This window comes from Cydia splendana, chromosome Z (assembly GCF_910591565.1).
Source record: "Cydia splendana chromosome Z, ilCydSple1.2, whole genome shotgun sequence".
Classification (NCBI taxonomy): Eukaryota; Metazoa; Arthropoda; class Insecta; order Lepidoptera; family Tortricidae; genus Cydia; species Cydia splendana.
In genome coordinates, this window is record NC_085987.1 from 28,729,851 (window position 1) to 28,757,637 (window position 27,787).

Sequence of the window (27,787 nt, forward strand, 5' to 3'; positions counted from 1 at the left end):
GACTTTGTTTTATAAGGTGTAGTGATAAAAATATTTCACTAAAAACTTAAGTAAATACCAGTTTTGAGTGTATGAATTGTTGATAATACCATGTTTGTATTTTAGAAGTATACAACTAGTGAAGTAATAAAATTAAGTTGGTTCGGTTACAATTTTTGCTGCATTTATTAAACAATATTTTAATAATCATTACACTATTACTATTATTTAATATGTATTTTTTTTCACCCTCGCTTTGCTACATTATATTCGCTATGCTTTAAAGTATAAATGGCCACTGGGAGCAAGCCAAGCAATTGGTACTACTAACATCCTGCTTTTGTACCAATTTTGTGCTAAAAAGACAGATTACATAGTCTGACTAATTGAGCAATCCAACTGTCATGTTAGTATCGGGATATAAAAACAGATTAAAGGATGAATATTATACAATGTTTATAAATACTAGATGTTCTAATTTTTCAACTAAGTAATAGGTTTCACTAAAAATAATAATCATCACCTGTCTTTAACTAGATTATCCATAATGTATGACATTAGTAATGACAGTACTCTTTAGTCAATCCATTTGAAAATTATTTATTGCAAACATACTTTGTATCATATAAAATAAACCACAGCATTGCAAACAATAACTTCCATCGCTATAGTTTTGTTAAAAAACCAATTGGCAAACATATTAGTTGATAGGAAGTAGAACAGATGAAAATTATTATATCCTAATCATTATTGTTGATTGTGCAAAAGGAACAACTTAATTCAAAATAGGTGAATTGTTTTTAAACCAATATGGTTTTGTTTATAACAAAATTTCAACACAGTATTTTTTTTATTGTATGGGACATGATTGACATGAATCAAGTAATTATGTATTGTCATTCCCACTACATTAAGGGAATATTAATCATGTTTACAGTTAAACAGGGTTGAAATTACTTATATCTGTTTTCAGATCATAATGGGCTGAAGATCACAAAGGTGCCAATTTCACTGGACTATTAATTGAACCGAATTAACATATATTCAAAATACATGTGAATATTGGAAATTAGATCTGGAGCTTATTTTCTAACACCACTAGTGTCACCTTTTCACTGATGCTGAATTTTTATTAGACCTAAGCAGCAGCTATAGAAAAAATAAATACGTTATTAATTTACTCCACATGTACAGCAGCTAATACTTTAACAATTATGATAATATTTTGAACTCAACCCAGTTAGTTTTCTATGTGGGTACATAGTGTGAAATGTTTTAAAGTTGAGGTATATTTGAATCATAATAGTCGTTTTTGCTGGCAGCACTACAAGTCAAATCAAAACCATAAACCCAAAACAAAGACGTACTATTGTAGTGTATTTTCAGATAATTTAAGTAACAATACCTATTATACGCCATATAAATAACCGACTAACATTCATACTCAGCTTATTTTTCATACGCGTGTTCAATATATTTTGACAATGCACTATTTGTAGATCACAGGAGGTATAAATTATCATACGTAGGCACCTCGTGTATGTTCATTTCACCAGATTGAAACACATACCTACCTAATCCAAGAGTCAAGGTAGTAGGAAGACACAACGTTTTAAAGCTGTATACGTATTAATGACACACTGGACCAAATTCGCGATAAGTCAACAAGTTACATCTGATCAGATCAAAATAAGAACGATGCGAAATTAGATCATAATTACCTAAGAGCCCGAGTGATAATCAGACACACGCACAGCAACAGAGCAATATGGCCGCCCAAAATGAAGTGAAGTGAAGTGAAGAAAGAAGAACGCATGCCGAGTACGAGATGGCGACAATGAAAAATTAAGTATTATCAGTACTACCAACCTGTTTTTACATCATGTTTGATGCATCGGTTTTGTGCTATCTGTTGAATCTATTCTTTTTAAGGGCACAGAAGAAATAATAGTACTACCGTACAGAAAGGACACTTCCTACAAACCCGAAGTTTGACAGCGATTCAGGGTCGAACCATGCTATCTCGTTCTAATATATAGCACTATCCCTTTCGGCTATTTAGGGTTGTCAAAATTCAAGTGATTATCTTATCTGTGGTCGTGCACGCACAAGCAAGTCAAGTGGTGCCAACCCTAATAATTGCTCGGAGCAATGCTGAGCCGAACCATGCCGAACGGAGCCGAGTTTAACCGAAGTCCGGGCTATAACCGCAAAAATCGAAGTTCGCAAATTGCGGGCATTTTTCTCTGTCACTCTAATTACGCCTTCATTGGAGTAAAAGAGAAAGATCCCCTCAATTTGCGAATTTCGGTTTTCGCGGTAGCCCCTCTGGAGTGTCTCCCCACGTTAAGAGCGCTCTTACAAGAAAAGTCGAAATAATGCAAAATTGATGATACTAGTCGACGAAATTCAGGACTTTGCGCTCATTATTAGAAACAATGAGTACTTGTTCCAGTAAAAGCGTCTTCTTATCTTTATAAATGTCGTTGTAAATATTAGAAAAAGGACTTATTAAATTAGTAATGATTTTTTTTCTGATGGTCGTTTCCGAAAAACCCCGTGAAGCACTGAATGGCGAGCTCTTATTTGGAAATGTTGAGAATTTTACTCTGCTAAACCTGGCTATTTTGTATTACTAATACCCTGTACTTTAGGCATATCAAACTATATTTTTCCTACATACCTTTGAGAAAGAGAAAATCAAAGTAAAACGAACTCGATTTTCTCTCCGAAACAAGTGTCAATTCCTACGAAAATCTACTTAATATCGAAGTCATTTTCATACTCAAGCAATCTGCAACGTTTGCTTATACTGTTGGTATACATTAGTGTTTATGAAATTCTACTATAATTTTTTGGCAATTTTTTGAAAACTACTCTATATTACCGATGACGCGCGCTGCGCCAGCTCAGTGCCGCGGCAGAGCTTGTAGAGGTAGGACGTGTGTCGGTCGGCTCCGCACATTTTCAACGGCGACGACGAGGTTTTTTATCATTGTGTGCGGCGGGCGCCGTGTAAAACGCTATACTGTGTGCGTGTAAACCGCAACGAGAGACTTTGATCCTAGCACCGTTTTTATAGTATTATAATTTATAATGGTACAGTTTAATAAACTACCGGACAGGATTAAAAATATTTGAAACGACCTGACATTCTATATGTATTTATTTGACTCAAGATAGTACTCAGGGTCTGATGATGGAGCCGGAAGGTGGGCACCGGTACCAATCAACCATGCAACTAAACCACTTCGTGTTTAGGCTCGTTTGATTCGTCTCAACAAGATCTTTGACACAAGATAGTACTCAGGGTCTGATGATGGAGCCGGCAGGTGGTCACCGGTACCAATCAACCATGCCACTAAACCACTTCGTGTTTAGGCTCGTTTTATTCGTTTCTATAAGATCTTTGACACAAGATAGTACTCAGGGTCTGATGTTGGAGCCGGAAGGTGGTCACCGGTACCAATCAACCATGCAACTAAACCACTTCGTGTTTAGGCTCGTTTGATTCGTCTCAACAAGACCTTGGACACAAGATAGTACTCAGGATCTGATGATGGAGCTGGAAGGTGGCCACGGGTACCAGTCTACCATGTAACTGAACCACTTCGTGTTTGGGCTCGTTTGATTTGTCGCAACAAGATCTTTGACACAAGTTAGTACTCAGGTTCTGATGATGGAGCTGGACTGTGGCCACGGGTACCAGTCTACCATGTAACTGAACCACTTCGTGTTTGGGCTCGTTTGATTTGTCGCAACAAGATCTTTGACACAAGGTAGTACTGAGGGTCTGATGATGGATCCGGAAGGTGGTCACCGGTACCAATCAACCATGCAACTAAACCACTTCGTGTTTGGCTTCGTTCGATTCGTCGCAACAAGATCTTTGACACAAGTTATTACTCAGGGTCTGATGATGGAGCTGGACTGTGGCCACGGGTACCAGTCTACCATGTAACTGAACCACTTCGTGTTTGGGCTCATTTGATTCGTCGCAATAAGATGTTTGACACAAGATACTACTCAGGGTCTGATGATGGAGCTGATGATGATAGACAGGTACCCGTCGCCACCTTCGCGCTCCATCATCAGACGCTGAGTACTACCTTGTGTCAAAGATCTTGTTGAGATGAATAAAACCTGCCTAAACACGAAATGGTTTAGTTGCATGGTTGATTGGTACCGGTGACCACCTTCCGGCTCCAACATCAGACCCTAAGTACTATCTTGTGTCAAAGATCTTGTTGAAACGAATAAAACGAGCCTAAACACGAAGTGGTTTAGTTGCATGGTTGATTGGTACCGGTGACCACCTTCCAGCTCCATCATCAGACTCTGAGTATCACCTAGTGTCAAAGATCTTGTTGAGACGAATCAAACGATCCTAAACACGATGTGGTTTAGTTGCATGGTTGATTGGTAATGGTACCTTCCAGCTCCATCATCAGACCCTGAGTACTGTCTTGTGTCAAAGATCTTGTTGAGACGAATCAAACGAGCCCAAACACGAAGTTGTTTAGTTACATGATAGACTGGTACCCGTGGCCACCTTCCAGCTCCATCATCAGACCCTGTGTATCTTCAGTGTCAAAGATCTTGTAGAGACGAATCAAACGAGCCTAATCATGTTACTACATGGTTGATTGGTATCCGTGACCACCTTAATCATCATCAGATCCTCAGTACCAGTTCGTTTTTAAACCCTCGTTGATACAAACTTTACAACCTATAGGTACCAAATGCAATGACGAAACATGTAAATAAGCGAGTAGGTACCTATAATTTCTTTCGAGTAATATACCTTCATAAGTACAAGTATGGGGCTATTCATAAATTACGTCGTTTCAAATGGGAGGAGTGGGGGGGGGGGGGGGGGGGGCCTGGACATCGGATGATGGTAACATGACGTAGGAGGAAACAGATTCATCCGAAGCTTGATTTTTGGATGATTTGAGGGGTGGGGGGGGGTCAAAAATCGTCAAAAATAGATGACGTAATTTATGAACAGCCCCTATGTACATTTGCACTGCATTTAGTATTTTCGTACTTACCAAATAACAGTTTTAGAACTTTAAAAGTTAAGTACAGTTAGTGTTGTTATGGTTGATTTCAATATGCTTCGCGAAGGATCAAGAATGTTTAATCCATCATTGTAGTGCGAGTGTGGTAGAAGGGATCGGCGTACTGAGCTCGCACGGCCTGCCGCAGCGCGTAAAATACCTAAACTCGCTCAACGCCGAAATGTAATAGCGCTCTTAAGGGGCTCTACAGATCATAGATATATTATACTTAAAGATTACGTCTCAGCGAGCTGTCACTGTTACCACTTTTGTTTAGTGTACGATTAACAATGTGGCCCACCTTGCTGTAGCCATGTCGATTAAGTCATATCGATAAACTATCGACATTTCTTGCAATTTTAATTTTACTTCAAAGGTTTAACCACAGTACACTAAGAACAGTAGTGAATCTAAGGCCGCTCGGCAAGTTATTTACCTACTCTTGCGTTGGCGCTTAGGGTTGTCACTTTTATTTTTAGTTAAATATTATTTGCGTATTATGAGTAACACTAGGTTTCTATTTATATAATATAATGAAATGTTCTAACAATTCATAAATGACGTATAAATAAAACGCTTTTTAAATATTTAAGTACATTAGGAAATGGCATTTATTAAAAAAATTATAAATTCAATACAGAAAAAAAGTTCCTCCGGTTTCTGCATGTTCGGAACGCTTTACTGTTAGCGGTTAAAGTAAAGTAAATTCTCATCCTTACGTATAACATTAGTACAAAGGTTTTAGGGAAGCATGGGCAGGGCATCGTAAAGTCTATGTCTTTTAATTGTTCCTAAATTGACGTGCCGATTTTAATGTTGATGTGGTCCTTTTCAAACGCTTTGCGAAACACCTTCTCCATCCTTCCTATATTCACGACGAAGTCATCGGGTGGGACTATGAGTAATTTCGATCTGTACCATAATTCCTGTAATTAATGTATTGTGAAGAATGACAAGTCCGGGTTTGAGGAGTCGTTATTGTGACACCCAAAGACACTACAATATTTTTTTCCTCTGTTCGAAGTCATGATCAAAAAAATTAAGGCCGTTAAGAGCAGGCAAATGCGAGCGGGCGTGCAGCGTACTCGAATGCGCGCGATCACAGTCGCGGTACGGCCCACACTGCCGCCACCGTATTCCCCCGTATATTATGCTAATGTGTGCGTGGCAGCGCGTGCGTACACGGCGCCCGGCGCGCACGCACACATTCAAGCCGGCAGCGCCACATTTCTATGAAGATTCACTACTGTTCTAATACTGTGGTTTAACGATACCTAAAATGAACAAAAACGCTTTTATTCTTTATTGTGGTTATCCGATCACAATTTTATCGTCACGCCCCAGCAGGGAACCAAGGGAAAGTTCAGATATTTAATTAAAATACATAAATACCTACCAAAATATGTGTTCCGCAATAATTGAATTATTTTATTATATTATAATATATTCATTATCCATTAGTATTTCAATACATAAACATATTTATGTTTAACGAAGATATTGAAGCTTCAATTAATCGCTATTTCGTTCCGCTGTGTAGCGTTTATCGATATATAACATGATTAAAATCGACTTTTGACATCCCTAAAAGAACACACATATACGCTTTTATGCACACATACACAACCTGATTCTACCTAAAACGATAACACCTTGATTTGAAGTCCATCTTGTCAACAGTATGTTTGTCCTTTTTTGACAAACGGCATTTTTAAAAGAGCGGGGAGAGAGAAATGATACTAGTTGCTGCGCCGTCAAAGAGAACAGACAACGTTGGGGCCTTGCTACAGATCTGTCCAAAATCGCTTACTTAGTTTTGATTTTAAGTAGCTAACACACTATCGCACCGCACGAAAGCGATATCTCTTTCTCCCTCTTACTTATGGGTGCGTCCCACAATGACCTTGGTGCGGTGCGATAGTGTGTTAGCTACTTTAGTTTTGATCAAAGAATATAATACTCACTAGCTACTTTGGTTTTGATGGAAAAGTTTTGAAGCCCGCTCTACACTCGTGCGCGAATCGCGGCGTTCGCGGGTTCGCGCCGCGATTCATGCACGTGTGTGGAGCAGGCTTGATAGGTAGGTATAAAAAGTATCTATTGATTATATTCTCTTTGGGTAGGTTACATTTTGCTCCTAAACTTCTCGCATCGAATGATGATCCCTATTTTATTTATACTTACCTACTTTACTTTTTGGGCCCTTAGGGGATATTACTGCCATGTTCTGCCGCCAGAGTGCAGCACTATGAATTCGCATAACAGATTTGGCATAACATAATTGTGCATAACATTGAATAGGCATAATATTAAAAACGCATAACACTTATTGCGCATTATAATGAATCCGCATAATTTAAATATTCATAACATTATTAACTATAACTTTATTTGGCACAAAATGAATTAGCATAATTTAATAAAGCAAGAGAATTATATGGATCAGGGCAAAACCGACTCGGTTAGGTCAGGTTCACAAGGCTAAGGCAGGATCGAGCGAAATGAAGCGAAGCTTGTAACAAATAATAATCTTTTTACTGTAAAACATTATTAAGGCGTAGTAAATTCGTGTTCTTCTTTTTTTTTTCATAATTTTAGGTTTTAGAAATAATTTTCATATTTTGATTATTTTGCATTTTTTACGTGCATCATTGACCTATTTTAGTGATTTTTTTTATCGAGCAATAGTCAAAAACTCAGGGTTCAAATCGCTGAAGTCCCTAGAGAAAGGCCGCCAATTGCTAAAGCCTGACCATTAATATATGATCATGCGCCATGTTGCGGAATTTCATTGGAACTAATTTCTTACACTGGCAATAATTATAATGATAGGTTGTCACTGTTGTCAGTGTCATTGTGGCGGTTTACTTGAATAATACTTAAGTGTTGAATATTAAATAATAAATGACAAAAAATGGCCAAAACTATACATAATCAAGAGCCAAACATTGTAAATAATAAACTGCTGGAAAAGAACCGTTCGGGAAATTAAACAATTTCGCTACGAAACATTTCCAAATTAACATCAGAGCTGACAGGTAAACAAATCAAAATGTCATTATAGTCTGGTTATTACGACTTGGTTATTGTAGTGTTATGTTATACATAAGCGAGGAAATAGTTAAGTACAGTAACAAAGATGTGTTTGAAAAATATTTTCTATGGGCAAAGATATACATAACATAGATTTTCTTTTTTAGTTTTAATCTTGTGTCGATAGATGGCAATAAATTTACAGTGACTACAAAATTTACTATGACAATAACTCTCTATACACTCTATTCTCTTTGCTATGGGCTTTGGAGACGATCAATTTTATTCATTGACAATGTAGCAGACCCTATGTAAGGTAATTTTGACCTATGTGTGACGCGTATGAAAATACATGAATTTTATACGGTAAAAACCGACAATAAAAAAATGTGAACACCGAATATTTGGATACTGATTATGATTGATTAGAGTGAGTAAAAGTATGTAAGTCAAAATAACGAGTTGCCAATCCACATTGTTCAGACTATACTATAACTGTTGCCATATAAATGAGAATAATAGCGCCCTCTTGACAATGATCATATATTACTGGTCAGGCTTTAATTAAATTTTTGGCAACCATATTGTGATATTTGTGATCTAAAAAAGCGCTACTTTTACTTAAAACTTCGTTCTCTGAACCTACTGAACCTTAATTCGAGCCGCTCTGTCTACATTTTTATTAATTTGCCTTTTATATTTATGCAATTTAATAATTATGCAAAGGAACTTTATGCTTATTATATTTATCCCAAGTCATCGTTATGACAATTTACGTTATACGCATTAACATTATGCGTACCTACTGAGTTATGCGAAATAATGTTATACGATTTAGAAGTTATGCGTAATATACGTTATGCCAATCTGTATTAGGAGTATTAAGTTATGCGAATTAATATAGACCCTACATGCGTATTTATTTTATTCACACGACAGCGGTGGCGCTTTTTATCAAGCGTTGTTGGATTTTCGACTTTAAGCCTTGGTCGGTAAATCGAATTTAGAGTGCGGACAGATTCAAGCGCTTTTTTAACGCGCGTTGAAAAAGCTCTCGTACGAATGGGGGCTAACTTATATGCAAGCAGGTCAAGCAGATCTTGTCAGTAGAAAAAGGCGGCAAATTTGAAAAATATAGGCGCGAAGGGATATCGTCCCATAGAAAATTGGAATTTCGTGCCTTTTTTTACTGACAAGATTTGCTTGACCAGCTATACATACTGTGCCTTAACACTTTCGCAACCAGGCAAAATTTCAAACAATACCCCAGAAACCGACAGTACTCGCTAGTCGGGCAACGACGTGCAACTCAATGCCGCACGCCGCGAACCCGCTAGTCGGGCAAGCGGCGGACGCTCAGGGCTGTGCCAAGTAACTTTCGTATAAGTACGTGGATAAAATTAAATCTGCTGTCTCATCTGTTTAGGCTCCCCGTTTTATCAATTATCACAATGCATTCAGTGGGGCAGTAGGAAATGAATAAAATCACACAAAGCCAAATCATCGACAGGCTAAACCACAAAGTCCAGTAAGAAAGCAGAAATCACAGTTGTCCAAAAAACAAGCCGAGTCGTCAAAATGAAAATTAACACAACACAACAACGTCCGAAGCACATCACAAACCATTACGGAATGGCTCCGATTGCAATTTTACACCGAGACCGGGTTGAAAAAAAAACCCGGGTCGCAAACTTCAAATAGATAAGGGATGGTAAACAACATCTCCAGGGTTAAGTGTATGATCACAGTAACTACATTCTTTTGTCAAAGAAGTTGCGACTTTATTGTATGTGTACGAACGTACTAATTATCGTAACTATTCAAAGCTACTTGTTACGTTTTGCTTCCATGCAGTTGCAGTGCAGTGCTGTTTTATGATGACTGACCTATTGTCTTTTTCTGAGAACTGCCGCTTAGAAGTTAGAATGTTGTTAGGTACTTAGTTGAATTTCTTGGTTTATTTTTCTCCGAATTTTGTTTCACAAAAATCATCCTATGAGTACTCATGAAATAGATGTATACCTATACTTACTAAATATTCGTAAACACAAATTAGGTTGTACGATTTACGAAAATTCTAACTCCTATTGATACATACCCGTGTATGCAATTTCACGTAACCAACTAATAAGAATTTTTATTTTGTAATCACATTAGGTAAAGTAAATAAAAATACAAAGTGAAGTAATAAAATATAATAATCAACTGTAAGTACCAACTTTTCGACCACATAATAATCAGAAGACTTACAATTTTTTCTGTTAGTGGCAGTGGCAGCCCTGAGGTAGTGAAGATGCAATGCTTGCCCGCCTGTCGGGCACTTCGGCGTCGCGTGTAGGTTTATAGCTCTTGCCCGACTAGCGGGTATGCCGGCATCTGAGTAAAGTTTACGAGTGCCCGAGAGTCGGGTACGCGGTGTCGAATGTGTTAAACTGTTTTTTGACAAGTTTTCACAGACAATAAAATATGACAGTGATGCCAGTGGCGGAAATTGTGGGTGTCACCCCAAATTTCATTAAAAATTGTAAAATATAATTATTTAAAAAAGTAATAGTAATTTATGTTCAACCTTTTGGACGCCAATGACCGATATATCCGCACCGCAGGTTCAACGCCAAAGACCGATTAATCGGTCACAGACCACAGAGCAACATAGACCTACGTGCATATGCATAGAGTTCAATTTCAGTTTTGACACTGGCATATGTCCAATTGTGCATATGTCGGTGACGTGGCGTCCGCGTGACAGCTTTTGTGTTTGACACGGCGTCGAAAAGGTTAATATTCCATAGCTCACAATTTACTCCATCGCTTTCATATTTTAGATTCCATGAACTCTCAATAGTCCACACCCTAGCGGGAGTTGCCTCTGCGCGGGTTCTATGACACGGGCAAGGACAGCATCCGCTCGATGTAAGCCACGTCCCGTGAAAGATATACAAATAATCTATGTTAAAAAAAATTAAAAACTTTTTTTGCCAAGTGCGAGATTTGGAAGAGATTCTGTAAAATCCCATTTCACAATGAATTTCAAATAGTCCAGAGTCACCCAATTAGAAACAGTGACATAGTTTCTCAATTACAGAAATAATTGCATAATAAAAAAACCTTTCTAAATAAAAAAAACCTACGAGGCGCCAACATATTGCTGTTACATACCAGGTGCCCACGAGGAACCCGAGAGATTTTAACCACGCATTTCTGAGGCCAAAATAAGGAAAAGATACTAAAAGAGTTTACGTCAATTTCGCCAAAAAAAATTGTTTTTCGATTTTTTGTACGTATTTGTACACAAAATGTAAATGCTATAATTTGTAAAACTGTCACCCAATAATAATTTTAACTTTTTTTTTGTCAATTACAGAAAGAATTATATAATTTGAGAAAAAAACCTTTACAACCCAAGTAGCATGGAAGTGTCGGCAACATCAATATAGCAGCCAATTAAGAACTTAGAGTGATTTAAGGGACGTATAAGAGTGTCAGAAAAGATTTAAGCTGTATAAAAGGTACTTTACAGACATTATACAGCTCAAGCTGTATAAAATCATTATAAAGGATTCTGCGGAAGCATAGGGTGCTTTATCAGAATATAAAAAATCTACTATAAAACTAAAAGTGTTGTGAGAGACTACAAGCGAATTCTATCGTAAAAGCTGTATACAGGCTGTATTGTAGTAACACTTGGCACTTTTAGCTGTACAAAAGTATCTGTCAACTCCGTTTTAAAACATTAAGTGTTGTGAAACACTACAAGCTAATTATATCATAAAAGCTGTATACAGGCTGTATTGTAGTATCACTTGGCACTTGTAGCTGTACAAATGTATCTGTCAACCCCGTTTTAAAGCTATTTCTTATGGCGTAATCTCACTCTCCTATAAGAATAGTAGTTGTATAACTTCTGTCTGTAAGGGTATTATAAAACCAAATGAATAAATGGCAGCTATAGTACAGCTTTTTTCTGTATTACTGATAAAGTCGCTTATAACAATCTTTTGGCGTAATTTTACACTCGTATAAGTATAGTAGTGTAATGATTTCTGAAAATAAGTGTATTATAAAACTAAAGGAATATATGACAGTTACAGTACAGGTTTTTTATTTGTTATACGGATCTCTAAAGAGAATAATAACTTATGTACGGAGAACCGAAATACAGCCAAATGAATACAAATATTCTATTATAAAGCTGTTTTAATTACAAAAGCTGTAAAAGACACTCCATTTATTACACAGCACAGCTACTAAGATTATAATGCTCTCCAACTATCCTGTAGGCTGTTTAGAAATTGTCGCCATTTTACAATAAAAAAAAAACGTATTTGTAAATATAATTAAAGAAATACTTGCAAATATTTAGCAGACTAACGCCGTGTTATGATTACCAGCTAAAATAAATTGTTTAGTCTTAGAAGTAATATTTATAAATATTTTTGATACTCTAACCTTAAAAACAAACAGTAACTTTACCGATTTTTGATATTTTCCTTATGGTTTCTCTTTGTTATTTTGCAGGCGCGTAAATATTTTGCCAGAAAAGATACACAGGTTCACAATAAATAATAATCCGCACTTACCAATAATGTAATATTCTATTCAAGTCCTGTATAATATTTACTTTTACTTTTACCATCCACTATAACACTTTATTGTCGCCATGACTATATTACGAATGGACAAGATTAAGACATTTTAGTTTCTTAAATGATTATTATTCTCTTGTAATTCTTTCTTATAACTCATTTAAAACTTATATTCTTATATCGTACCTACTTATAAGAGATTATCTGTAGTGTTAAGGTTTCCTGTTACACCGAAATATAGCTGTAATGCAGCTATTATGCAGCTTATGTATTGCTTATACAGCTACTCTACAGCTCTAATAACGCCAAAGGCTGTATAATTTGGGCCCTTTTTTTACTTATAAGGGCTGTATAAGCGCTTATACAGCCTTTATACAGCCTAACTGTACAGCTTATAGTATACAAATAAACTTTAATACAGCTTATATACAGCTTGCAATGCTACTTGGGAATGGCCCTGAATTTAAAAAAAAAACCCACGATGCGCCAACATATTAAATTGTTAAATACCAGGTGCCCACGAGGAACCCGAGAGATTTTAACCACGCATTTCTGAGTCCAAAAGAAGGAAATAATATTAAAAAGGTTCACGTAAATTACGCGAAAAAAAAATCTTTTTTCGATTTTTTGTACGTATTTGTACATAAAATATAAATGCTAATAGTAAAACATCACTCAAACAGAATTTTAACTTTTTTTGTAAAACCTAGTTTTTGCAAAGTGTACTTGTCACTTTTTTACATTCTATCAATAAGCAAACCGGGGGTTGGCGCCGGCGGATTGCATTTTGTTTTTCTTCCTTGACTTCTGGGGCGGCGAAACGTAATGGCACGGGGCACCAAATTTCAAATTACGCCCCTGTCAATAAGGATATTTGGACTAGGTCCCATACTAGCAACATCGCCATCAAAAAAACATTTTGCACTAAGTAACAATAAAAAGATGTTTTTTTAGCTAGCTGGTGGTACTGGACTCTGAAACTAGGCGAATACCAAAACAGTTTATAGGACATTTTAGTTTTTAAATATGATCAGGAATATACTGTCATAATCTCTCGGGTTCCTCGTGGGCATGTTGTATATTATTTCCTTAATGGCGGTTGTGCAATCTGCCACAATTTTACGAATTTTTATAGATGACACTACTGATGTTCACGGTCGGGTGTCACCCCTAAATGGGTGACACCCGGGGCGGGCCGCCCCCGCCGCCCCCCCTAGCTACGCCACTGGTTACCACTGGTAAGAACTTGGTGGTAACTAGTGGGAATAACCCATAAGAAATTTGTTCTAGGTACTTAACGGTTTATCTTTATGCTGGTTTATAACTTTATCTGACGTTTTAAATTTTATTATTAAGAGTAGGTTATTGATTAACAACAGTTAATAAAAGAGAACAAGTAAAACTACTCCTTATTCCTTAAATCTCGTATATTTTAATACTGTAACAAAACAACCATTATAATCTAAAATCGGTAATTCATACCAATGAACTTAGGAATGATTTCCTTTACAGATAACTAATAGGTATACATTTGACAAGTATCAAGATGAGTCTACAATACACAATAATAAATCACCAATATGCTTAAAATTTTCTAAAGTAGGTAGTAATAAAAGTTAACTCAATGATAATCTTAAGAAAAAATAAAACAGTATGATGGGAATACAGATGTTTAGGTGCCTACGCTTCCGACAAAACACGTACAACATTATTATATCTTCTTCTCATTATCTACACAGGAAAACATTACTACAGACACAGACAGACTGCTGTTTTTATCTATTTTCATCAGTCGCTAGCAAACATTAACACTATTAACAGATACGCGAAGAATGGTACAAAATGGCAATTAAGTACCTACAATATTTCTGAATACAGTTAATTTGTTAATTATAATACAGTCTGTATAAGCCGTGGCAAAAAGCCGGGATAGCGTCAGGAAGATGATGATAATGATAATAGAGACTCATATAGAAATTAATTTCAATTTCGATTTGACATTTGAATGATAAAAGGTTAGAAATAACTAATACTTAGTGGACATTCAAAATAATGATCAAGTCGTGTAGGTAGGTACCTATAATAATTTACAAAAACTGTTACTCGCTTGGTATGTAGGTACAGTCAGCAGCAGAAGTTGCCAAGCGGGCGAGGTGTTCAAAATTACCTAGGCACGGTCTTATTCTCTTAACAATAGAGTCGCGTCAAGATCATTTTGAACACATGGCTCGCTTAGCAACTTCTGCTGCTGACTGGACAATTGTAGGTAATCACAGCTGCAAAAGCGCAAATTTACTTTATGAATGGAATTCATTCAAAAATGGAGTCTGCTATTTTGCAGCTCGCTGTATACCGGTAATAGGTGGCGCGAGATTATAGTTCGTTTTTTTTTGCATTATAAAGAAGGTATAAGCGATCTTGACATGTCTTTTAATTGAATAACGCTTTTTAAAAATCAATAACTATTACTTATAAAAGCAGAAGAATATAAATGATCGTATTAGATTCATAATTGTTACATATTAACGTGACTTATTTTTAAAACGTGTTTTTCAATAAAAAGACACATCAAGATTGTTTACCTTATTTCTAATGCTAAAAGAACGAACTAATAGTAGGTAGGTACATAGTAATAATTGTCAATGTTTTCATAGACGTACGGAACTAGTTTGCTGTTCTTGTGAATATATCTGTATATCAAAAAGGCTACGCCCTAAAATCGCCAAAATGACTGCCTCGGTAGGATTTAAAAATACAATTTACTTACAAAACAAAACCAACAGGGCCATCACAACGCTGTTTATTACCGACATTAAGTGCTACTTTTACGAGGGCCGGTCTGAAAGTTATTAGCTTCTTAGCTACACTGCAGTAGCTGCGATTCGAATAGAATTTGTACCAGAAATGCGAAAATAGGCGAAACGAGTGGCGATAAATTAAAATATGACCGAAGGGAGTACTGTGGTACTAGCACGGTAATTAGCACATTACGAGACTAAATATGAAGAAAATTTAAAGGGCCATATGTATGTAGGTATACTGTAAAACGTTGGACGATACTTGTGCGAATAGATAATTCGCAACTCCCTTTGGTTGTGGATTTAACGCCATCAACTCGTTTCAAATTTCCTACTTTTCGCATTTGTATAGTTAGCTATTTGTTTAGGCATGAGTATAGTTTATTTTCTTTTCATTATATGGATATTATATGGATCATTGATCTGCAATAAATGATTTTTATTTTATTTTTATTTATTTTATTTTATAGTTTATTTTCTTTTTATTTACTGACAAATTGGGTTTGCCAGACTATAAAGAACTTTTCGCATTAGTTAAAATATTTTTCATGGAAATACCTTTGACAATACATAGCATCGAAATATCCCTAATAAATGTTTAATTAAATAATATTGCCATTTCATGAGTAGCGCCGGAGTAGCTAGCAAATTTCAGATCGGCTCTCGTATTTCTGGCAATGTGAAGAGTGGGTACAGTCAGCCAAGAAAGTGGTCTACCACTTTTCGACTCTATCATCTGATTGAAAAAGTCTGGTCTGGTGTATCATCTGGTCGAAAGTGGTAGACCACTTTCTTGGCTGACCGTACCACAAGACATATTTAGAGTAGTTATCCAGGTATAGATGTTATAAAAGGTACCTGTGCTATTAAATCTGCTGGTTATTAGGAACATGTCAATAATATTGTGAATTATCAAACTAATAATAAATACAAGTATAAACTATGCTTGACCCTACAACTTTAAAAAACACAATAACTGGGCAAGCACGAGTCAGACTCGGGCTTCGAGTGTTCCTTGCGACTTGAATGAATACAGGTCTCTTATCAAAATGTTATCTAATTTTGTGCTCCGTTGTGCCTATTTCAATTATTTAGACGTGCCCGATTAAGCAGAGTCGCACCATAAGAGTTAAATAGGTACTTAGGTTCAAAGGCGAGGGATATTCTCTGCGGTGTATCTACTAATAAATGGCTTATGACTCTGGAGGTTACATTCATCATTTCAACAGAGTTAAGGCCAATTTGGAGAATACCGTCTATAAAGGGAAGACCGTCTATAAGTTTAACTCTTGCGTTTGTACACACTCCACACAGAAGGTGGGTAGAGCAGAAGAAGTGAAGGTCTTCCTTTCTTACTGTGACTGAGCAACGTACGTACGTATACAAAAAAAAAATACGAGTTCTTACCCTATGACGGCCTTCCCACATTGACCTTAACTAAAGTTACAGATAGTTTCAACAACATCTAAGGTATTCGCTTTGTAAGATATTATTTAAATGCTTTCAATCGCCTTATAAAAGTCAATTATAAATCTCTTCTTTAGTAAGCACTCATTGTACCCTAATGAAAATGCATTCACACTATCACAAAATATTTTGAATTATGATTTTTGAACTAATACCAACATCTAATTATATTTTGCATAATTTCGATTATCTTAAAAGGCAATGCAGTGGTTATCATCACCTGCTTGTTTTTATCTAGGTACATCAGAAAATATATTTTTTGCTTATTTTAAGCAAGTTTAATAAGGGGTTATCATTAACCTAAATGTATCACATTTCATTAATGCACTAGAAAATTCTCACACGTTCATATAAAATTATCTACAGTTGTTTTAAACCTACATGGCTACAGAGATTCGGAGCTAAGGAATAATGCTTCATAGTAAACACAAGACACCGTGCCATACTTACAGCGACACAACGTAACGACCATTGGTAGTCCTTTCTTGTTGCAATAAGGCCTACACCAACAAACGATCGGTCATTCCGTGTCGAGGATAATACTCCGTAGTCCACTAGTCCAGAGGAACTCGGGCAGTGTGGTCAAATGCACTAATACGATCTTAACAGTATCTCCATACCTCCATATATTATGGGATGGTTCTAGAGACCTTTGTGTTAAGTCCTGCATTCAATTGTTTTTACCTTGTCTCTAAAAGAAAGGTTCTTTAATATTTTTTTTTTATCAAATATTGTATAAGCTACTATCGCCAATTTACATTATATCAAGATGGTCGTGCTCAGTTGCTTCTTCTAACAATCCTCCGGTGCTTGCAAACTTCAATTTTACATCCAGAGGATTACTAGGTACGGTTAACTTTATCATGTTTCATATGTATTTTTTAAATCTTGTTTTGCGTGAACAAAAGCTTGCTAAAGGGGCCTACTGATTACCAGTCCGCCTACAGTCTCTGGCCTTATCGGGCAGCCTGCCGTCCTAGGCCAGTAACGACCACACACAGGGGCCTGCTGATTAACAGTCCGCCGGACGGTATCGGCCTGTCAGTTGTTCGGAACTGTCAACATTTTGTTCTAACTGACAGGCCGATACCGTCCGGCGGACTGTTAATCAGTGGGCCCCTAAGTGATTATTGCCTGCCGGCAACAGTTCGCCGGGCGATATCACCCTGTCAGTTAATCGCAACAGGCCACACATTAACAGTTCTATTACAGACCACGGACTGTCCCGCCGATATCTGTCGGTGCTGGCCGGAATCGTCAAGCGGCCACACACTCTCGATTCGAGTTAGCCGTCAGGCCGAAACCTGAACGAGAACTTGTGTGGCCTTTTGCTATTAACGGGCAGACTGGTAATCAGTGGGCCCCTTTAGGCGGCGATGTAACTTCATACGTTCAATTATAGCTATAGTTATAAAATAAAAAGCAAAAAGTGATTCCAAATGGTCCTTATCCAACTACATTTTATACAAATACTCTTACTTCTCGGTTGTGAGACCGAATAAGTTTTATAAATATATATACTTAATTAGAATATGAATCTCAACCGTTAATAATTTCTAAAATACTGACATAGGAACCAGTTAAAAATCCGAGGATCCCAAATGAAATCAAAAACATATTTTTCCACAGAACCCATTTGCAAAAGCCAAGTCCATTAGGTCTATCCCAAAAAGTGACAGTTTCGATAACGGCCGGAAATATTAGACCAAGGAAAGACAGGCATACCGCACCAACAAGTGATATAAAAGGTGATAATTTAGGAATGGCAATGGCAATGCCTAGTGTCATAAGCACAATCCCTATTCTTATGCTGTACTCGGCGAGGTTTTTCCTGGCGCCAAACAGATGGCGAACGTTCTTCCAGATGATTTCCATAGGCACGTAGAACTGCAGACTGTATGTAAAGAAAATTGCTACGGCGATCATCAGCTTCACACTCTGGCCCAATCTGGAAAGTTAACAAACATAATTGTAGTCTAATCTACAAGTTACTAAAAAATATGTTGTGAGAGTTTATACATTTGCTAACTATATACTTGTTAACTACTACTTCCGTTTAGTAAAAGTAGAAAATCCATAGATGGTTTTTCTTTTCATATAGGCAACATTCATATTTACTGATAAGATAAAGCTTCTCAAATTAAGTTCAACAATTTTTAGTAGGAGTAATTCCTACTATTAATGTTTTATTTCCATATGACCTTGTTCTGTACTACTTCCTGACTCATGTACCTAACTATAACTACTATTAGGTATTCTGGTTTTTGTAGTATCCACCAGAAACTAAGGAAAAAGTTTTTAGGTGAATAATAATAATGTTTATCTGAGAAAAAAACCTGGATCAAGGTTAATTAGGGAATAAGTTACTGAACATGGTAATAACTTAATAAGGAAAAGTTATACAAAAACTAAAATTTTAATTCAATAACTTAAACTAAACCTGGGTAGCAAATTTGTGAACTTCCACGTAACATATAACTTAAAGCATTTAGTTAATGAAAAAAAAACGATAATCAACCGGCCAAGTGCAGTTGAGACGTGTTCAGTGGGCTCCGCACTACCACACGAAAAATATTTATTATTAATATGTGTGAACAATTGAACATATTTGTGGCCATAACGATATTTTGTTGGATCTGTTTCGTAGGTTTCGTAGAATCAATATGTTCTAGATAAGCACTGGATAATTTAGCTATTATTTCCATTCTGATAGTATAGGAGGATAGTAAAATAACTTCTCTTGTACCTATAACTACTCTATTATTGTTAACTCGTGTCGGCGTTGTTTCTGTACCTACATTATTTTTTCATCATTCATCACACTTGATCTAAAAATATCTTATTTCATGCAGGTGTTCTGAAGGACAAATAAAAAACCTATATTGTTCCCGCGGGAGTTATGGAATGGATTGTGAAAAAAGCTATAACTCCCTAGGGAGTTAAAATTATTCATTTTTATTATGTCACTTCATACAAACCAAGTAGAGTAAATGAGTTTTAGTTTTAAAATACTGACTTTAATAATTTAATATTTTTGTTGATATTTAAAAATATTTAATTAGATCAATTTAATAGCCGTTTAAAATATTTTTACATAATTTTCAATCGTGGCACCTGCCAAGAAATGTCAATATGGCGGACGAATGTTTGAGATCTCACCGCATTTAAGAATTATTTTGCTTAACATTTAGTTATTTCTTCGCAAGTGTGATGAAAAACAGTGTGTGTAACTCCGGGGGTAAGAATATTGTGAACTCGGGGCTTTAATTCCCTCGTTTCCAAAATTCCACTTACCCCCCTCTTTGCACAATGTACCTACATTACTGGGATATAATTAATACTTACAATTCATCCTGAGGAAGATTAAGCGTGATGCTTCCTTGAGTGTCAGGTCCATATTTCAGATATCCGAAAAATCCAGTGGTAGCATATAGAGATACGACAAAGAACATGCCAATGTTTAGCACGCTAGGGCAGCCGATGAAATGAGTGGGAGTTTTCATGTTGTTTTCCAGTGGCATCACGACACCGATGCCCTCTAAAGCGAAAATAGCGGTACCAAAGAATGTCGGCAGTTTGTCGAATCCAGCGAAATTTTCACGTACACTGGATTCAGGCATTTCTTGAAACAGGTAATAAAATGTGATACCCATTCCACAGCCGACCAATAAGTTCGCAATCATAGAAAACGGGGCCAAGTACTTTAGATTTCTGATGAGATTAATAAGAATTAGAAAAGGTAGAGTCGCAAGCATGTAGAGTCGTACATCCATATCGTGCCATTCTGTTCCCTTTGCGTAAAAATCGGCTACTTGCTTAACATTCGTTGCCACAAATACTATGTACACGCAGCAACATCCTAATAAGTCCACCACAAGGAACCAGTTCACCATGGCTCTGAAAAATAAAATACAAATATTGAATAAAAAAGTAAAATCACTGATGCTTTTGTAGGCGACTAATCGGTTTTACTTAATGCATGAGAGTTGACGAAAGTTTAATTTATTGTATACGATATGTAAAGTCTAAGACTAATTCGTGGTTCATACACTACGTGGTAGGTAGCTCTTTGTCAACAGTTAACGTTTTACATTCCATACTATACATAGAGTTGTCACATGCGTGCGCCCGAGAGGGAGAGAACATGCGCAATGCGACGTAATTAAAAAAATCGTTTAGCAGCGCTGCGCTGTCTACTGACTTCTTCTTCTTCTTCTTTGTATTTATTTGTCTACTGACAACATACCAACAACAAAACCTTGTCATGTCTATATCATATTAGGTTTTGCCATAATACACACAACACAGCGCCATCTATTTCAGCTGTCAAACCAGAGATATCTATTGATATTTATAATACTGCCACTAACTCTTTTACTAACTAAATCCGAGTTTATGTTAATACTCAAAAGCCGCGAAAAGAATAAAACTGGGTATAAAAATGATCGTAGATATTTTTACCTTCAAAGTCGTCACTATTTTGTGTTTTGAACTAATTTCGATCTTAAACAAAGTTTTAGCGGCTCAAAGAGCTTCATAAGTTGTGAATAGCAAAGAAAGGAATTCAATATGCTAGGTATGCTTAGGTTAACTAGACTGTTCGGCGGAGACGCCATGAAATCCTGATTTACATTAGGTAGGTAACTGTCTTGATAATATTGAAATGGTACTCGTATATTAAGATTAAGCACATGGATAAAACCTACTTCGCTAGTCTCGAAAACTTATGTGCCGCCGGAGGCCCGGCCAAGAAAGCCGCCTCTGCCGTCTCGGCGAAGCCCAGCGAAGGCTTCTGCATCCTGTGGCACAGCTCGTGCGCGGTCTTCACCAGCACGTGCACGCAGTACGTGCAGATGCCTCCCACGAGGAACGTGGCAAACAGCCCCACGTACAGGCCGGCGTGCAAAAACGCCATGGGCATAGCTAAAATTCCGCTTCCGAGCGACCCTTTCAGTAAATGGATAAGTGTATCCAGATCTCTGAAAATGAGAAATGACAAATCAATTTCAAAGTGTAGGTATATAAACTCTTTAAATGTTGGTTGCTATTTTTCGTAAAAATATTACAGCTTGCAAGGATGTTAACAAATTGAACCACAAGGTGCAAACTTACGATGTAGGGTGCGCCAGTTTTCGGTGCTCAAACGGATTGTAGTCTTCATCTGCCTCTATGTCCCGTCCCGGTATTTCCATAAGAGGCAGGGTGGACCCCGCCTGTTGTTCCACCGGAATTTCATTAGGGTCAACTTTATACCTGTCAAACAGTTCACAATTCTGTTATAGCCAGTTTAATTGAACATGACATACTTACTAAATAATACTGTATGCGAGTTGATGACGTTAGGAGTGAGTATAAGAGTGTAGTATTTAACAATACAAATGAAATAGGTACAAGTAATCATAGGAATATGATGTGATAGCTAGAACAAGTAAAGCGCCACACTTTGAAGCTGATTTGTGATCGGTAAGAATGTAGGACGGTGTGTTGTCGCGACCGCGTGTCGAGAGGTCTGTTACTGGCTATTGTGGCTATTACTTTAAATTAAAAATATGTACAGTCGGAAAAAAATGTGTTACTAGAGCTGCGTTATTGTGTGTCAGTGTCGTTGTGTATAGTGTGATACATTCATTATGGTCTCTAATATAATAATATTAATTACTTTTCGTATGCGTTTCACTCTGTTAAGACTCGGCATTTACAGACATGTGGCTCCAACATTAAATTCAATACAGCTTTACATTATGAATTAGGTGCATTATTTTGATATTGGAATGTAAAAATTTAAAATAAATAAAAGGCTGTTTTATTAAGACAGACCAAATCTTACTATAAGTTAATTCTTTATCTCGTATGGAAATAAAATAAAATTAGAGATATAAAGCTAAATCAAATTTGTACAAATCTCTTGTTAGAGCCAATCCCGAGCCTGAATAGAGATGGCGCACGGAGGGCCGCGGCCGCCACTGTGGGCTGAAAATCGGCTCTTATACACATACAAATCCAAGTAATCATTTTTTTATCGAAACGGCTTTTGCATTGTAATCTATTTGCTTACGATTTGAGAACGATATAGAATAAAAAATAATGTTTTACGAATTTCCAAAAAAAGAAAATTACGGATCAGGAACATAAAATTAAGAAGACATCTGTAACCGTCGAACTAACGTCATACAAATAATAATTTGTGATTTAGTGGCATGTTATTTAAGGGACTTTTGAGCATCTAAAATATAAAAGAACAGCATTCATTAGTAGCCCCAGGAACACTGGGCTGTACGTAATTTTTAGGGTTCCGTACCCAAAGGGTAAAACGGGACCCTATTACTAAGACTCCGCTGTCCGTCCGTCCGTCCGTCTGTCACCAGGCTGTATCTCGTGATCTGTGATAGCTAGACAGCTGAAAATTTCACAGATGATGTATTTCTGTTGCTGCTATAACAACAAATACTAAAAACAGAATAAAATAAAGATTTAAGTGGGGCTCCCATACAACAAACGTGATTTTTGACCGAAGTTAAGCAACGTCGGGCGGGGTCAGTACTTGGATGGGTGACCGTTTTTATAGATAATGGTACGGAACCCTTCGTGTGCGAGTCCGACTCGCACTTGCCCGGTTTTTTTTATTGTGCGGGAACTATACGCTGACGTTGCAGTTGGCGTGCAGTCGGCGTGCAGTTCCCATACAAATTGCAGTCGGGTTGCAGTCCGTCTGTATCGGCCTTTAAGTAATTAGCTCCAAAGCTTCAGTAAAAATGTTTGCTATTTTCCGGGATCCATGTCGATCTCACTATTGTAATTAACGGCTAGAAGATGATAAAAGAAGCTGTTAAGAACGTCCTAAATAGTTGTTTTTCTGGTAAATTCTCGGGAGTTATGTTCTCTGGGGGCCTAGCCAAGATGCCAATCGTTTGCGCCGTAGCGAACGAAACGTTAATGTCTCTCTATCGCACTAATATGAAACGGTGATTAGCTAGGCCCACTGAATCTATCTTAGGAGGCGAAATCTTTATTCCGGGTTTCTGAATCTTTTTCCGAGAAACCCCCAATTCGACAATTTTCATTCCATATCGTAGTAAATTCACGAGTTTAGCATAACAATACGGGGCTCAAGCCATTCAGTCAAAGGATTCAATAAAATTGATAACCTCAGATTGTATGAGTATGAAAGGCGATTGTCTGCCCGCAGAGCGCCGGGGCGACTGCGCCGCCGTATGCGCGTGCGCAGAGGCGGCCACTCCCATCGTTAAGTATCAAAATTTTACCATTACCAAACAAAACAAATTAGAAAAACAAAATGGAAACCATAAAATGGAATGATGTACCGGTGTAAGAGTCCATAGCGAGATGGTCAAGGTCGGTGACCGACTTTAACCTCGTGAAGCAGCTTCCCGGAACGTCTCCGAACGGCGTCGAGCATTATTAGCTCGTTTTAAGGAGCAAGTACTTAACAATCAACATACAATATAAAATACCATTTTAACAACAAACAATGTGAAATCATTAAAGTTGAAAAACATAAAGCCCGCGCCTTACATGCCTTGTGCTCTATGAGTGCACCAGGGCATAGTTATTAAAGCTCTAATTCTGTAATAACTATTATCGAGTTACGTAAATTAACCTCGATATTATACTATTTTTAAAATAAAATTTTCTTTTCATTGTCCTGTTGAACAAAAATTTAATTATTATTAAGTTTTAAAACTCAACTCCATCGTGATGTTTGGACAAGTATGAGGTTAAGCCATGAAGCATGCCATTTTTATTCACTTCATAAATAAATACAAGCATTCAGTCATAAACTTCAATGAATTGTAATTAGTAGTCTAGTGACGGTAAAGCCATGTAGTTGTATTAAAATCACTAAATGATAGGATCTTCAACAAAAACTAGATTATTACTAGCAAAATAATGAATCATTTATGAAAATGTTGAGCCTCAAATCTGTAAAGAAACTGTTTAGCTTACTTGACCATAACGACATCTGATAAGTCAGTCCTGACTCCTTTTTTCTTTGGGTCATACTCGGCTATCATCGGCCGCATTTGAGGTTTCTGAAACAAACAAAACAACCATTGTAGATATGTATGTATAATGTTATTCGACCTCCATCCAGCGCTGGAGACGTCACGAGCTGATGACGTCCCGATTGGCAAGCGGAATGGGGGCTCGCTCCATGCCGTGGTTAGAGCTACGCTACCATGTCGTGGCTATTTCGGCTCTTTTATAAATAGCACGCACTCGTGAACGCATGAGGCAAACTTGCAAATATATACCCCGGCATCCAAACTAAATACATTTACAGTGAAGAGATGGAACTATTTAGATTTGCGATTTTTGCGTAATGTTTCCCTTTCCGATCCACATAAGTAATTTGTTGACCTAAATTTATGGCTTCTTAACTTACTAGCTACTAGTTGATTTTCGAAATGCCTTCTATGTATATTTACACGCTCAGTTCGGCGTCAACGAGAATCGAAACAATCGCAACAGAGTAAAGGATGACTCACGTTAGACCGGGCCGGAGCTTCCGGAGCTTCGTTTTCTGTGGAAAGCGTCTCGTGATCACCTGTCATGTCATAGAATAAATAAACGCCGGAAGCTCCGGCCCGGACACGGCCCGGTCTAACGTGAGTCATCCTTAAGGTACAGTCAGGATTTTTGCAGTGGTAGGTAAGCCAATCTATATTACATACTTAAGATAAGTTGAAAATTCTTAGCCTAAGGAAGTTGAAAATGAAAGTTAAACTTGGATATTTCATCAATTGACAATGCCTATATCAATTCAGTTGATGAGTTGTAATCGAAAACTCGTCGATGGTGATGGTGCCATTAACATTAAACTCTAAAATTGTTTTGTTACGTTACATTGATACAGGAAGATGATTGATTCGACACCAATACAGAGACAAAGAGGCGATATAACAATATATTACGCTACTTCAATCATTTAACTTCGATACATTAATATTAACAATGTTAACCACCCCACCATCGTGAACAGGATAGGTACATTATTCGGTATTTATTGTAAAGTATAGCATAAAATAATTCTAAATTCTTTTCCTGTCGTTGGCGCTTAAAAAAATAATCTCGAATCGAACCATTTTAAACTACGGGCCTTATTCGACATGCCACTTTTGACGTCGCATGTTGAACTTCCGTTGAATCGAATCATTACTTGTCAAAATTTGACATTAGCAATCCACAGTTAGGTGACAACCAAACCAAACCATTATAAACCTTAAAGTAATAATAAAACAAAGTTGTTTTTTGTTAAATTATTGGTTGTACCAAATGAACTATCCGCACTTGATGAACTTCAACTGCAACAATTGAAGTTGACGCGAAATCCGACAGTTGTACAGTCGACGTCAAAGATATGTTTACATTTTTCGCCTTATTACAAAGAAATAAGGTGCAAAAGTGTGAACATATTTTTGACGTCGACTGTACATGTCGAATAGGGGCCCTGTTTTAGTACACTTCGTTTCAGTCACGGAAATAGGCAATAGGCTCAATGAAAGTAAGTACATATCGAACATTTTTTTATAAGCTCGTAGGTATTTATAGTTTAATATTTTTTTAACTCATTTAGTACAATTATAAATTATAGCATTTATCCTATTGCAGTCACGCCTGTGGTCAAGCCTATCATTGTGGCTATGTCAATATTTGCTACAAATAGGTGACGCTAATGTCCATAATCTAAAGCACGACATCGGCACAATATCTCCATTCAGCACAAACCCAGAGTAAATTTCAGACCAATTCTAGTGGGTATAACTCGACTCCAAGAGGTAAAACAAGCATTATGCTCAAACGGAGATCAGACTATATTGGTAGATATCTACATATGTTGGCATTTTCAATAACAACAAAGCGCGAGCGCTAATAAGAAATATAGTCAAGAAGTACCTATGACGACACACGTTAGGCGGGCAGTCAATGTGCGCAGTTTGTCTAAATCAATTGTGAAGGTCGCTGTAGCTGAAGAACTACTGTGCAAATTATTTGTCGATGAGTGACACGCCTCCCGTCATCTCGACATAACAAAAATAAACTGTGCGGTATATAATTTTGTAGTTATCACATACCTAGTCACGACAATTGAGCATCGTGACTATGGAATATTTAATCATAATTATTTATAATGTGATCAGGCCCCTATTTCACCAACGTGACAGGTCCGGCAATTGTCGACATCACTGTTACTGACGTCACAGGCCTCCATAGGCTACGGTAACCACTTACCATCAGACGAGCGGTGTGGTTGTTTGCCACCAACATGTTAATTAAAAAAAAACTCCACTATATCGCCAGTTAATAAGTAGGTACTTATTTTGCGAAGCTAATGACAATTGTCACAAGAAATACGACAATTGTCACGAAATTCCGACACAGAACTCATTTGCTGTCAAGAATTACCGAAAGTTCTTTGAAATCTTGTGACAATTGTCATCAGTATCATCATAAACATCGCAAGAGAAATGCCTGTTTTTTGCCGATATAATTAAGTTTTTTTTAAATAATACAATGATGGTGACAAACAGGAATACGGCCCGCCCGATGGTAAGCGATAACCGTAGCCCATGGATGCCTGTGACGTCAGCAACAATGAGACTTGTCTACACTGTAAACATCTGCTGAAGTGCTGTTATTTCTGTTAATAAGATAGTTTATAAAATCAATTTTGTTTAATTAAATATTATCGCCACAGATGGGCCAGTAAGAGTATGATTGACGCGGTTATCCACACCATTCATCTTTTTATGAATTGGAAATATTAAGATAACATTAAACGTATCGTCGTATTATTCGTCATAATAATCTTACAAATAAAGCGGTTTTGGAGTTCGATGTC

General features: G+C 37.0%; 2 protein-coding genes across 2 annotated transcripts in view; both read right to left on the reverse strand.

The window, feature by feature from the left end:
- The window catches only part of LOC134805333 (GRB10-interacting GYF protein 2-like), a 44,609-nt gene extending 42,818 nt beyond the window's left edge, over positions 1 to 1,791 (reverse strand). Inside the window, exon 1 of the mRNA XM_063778662.1 lies at positions 1,701 to 1,791. The gene's annotated coding sequence lies outside the window, so the exon portion shown is untranslated. The remainder of the gene's footprint in view (positions 1 to 1,700) is intronic.
- Positions 1,792 to 14,070: 12,279 nt separating this feature from the next.
- The window catches only part of LOC134804803 (proton-coupled amino acid transporter-like protein CG1139), a 52,172-nt gene continuing 38,455 nt past the window's right edge, over positions 14,071 to 27,787 (reverse strand). The window contains exons 2-6 of the mRNA XM_063778053.1: positions 24,892 to 24,977; positions 22,039 to 22,179; positions 21,633 to 21,905; positions 20,272 to 20,823; positions 14,071 to 18,874 (exon numbers count right to left, since the gene is read on the reverse strand). Of these exons, the coding sequence (XP_063634123.1) occupies positions 18,466 to 18,874; positions 20,272 to 20,823; positions 21,633 to 21,905; positions 22,039 to 22,179; positions 24,892 to 24,977 (1,461 nt within the window). The 3' untranslated portion in view covers positions 14,071 to 18,465. The remainder of the gene's footprint in view (positions 18,875 to 20,271; positions 20,824 to 21,632; positions 21,906 to 22,038; positions 22,180 to 24,891; positions 24,978 to 27,787) is intronic.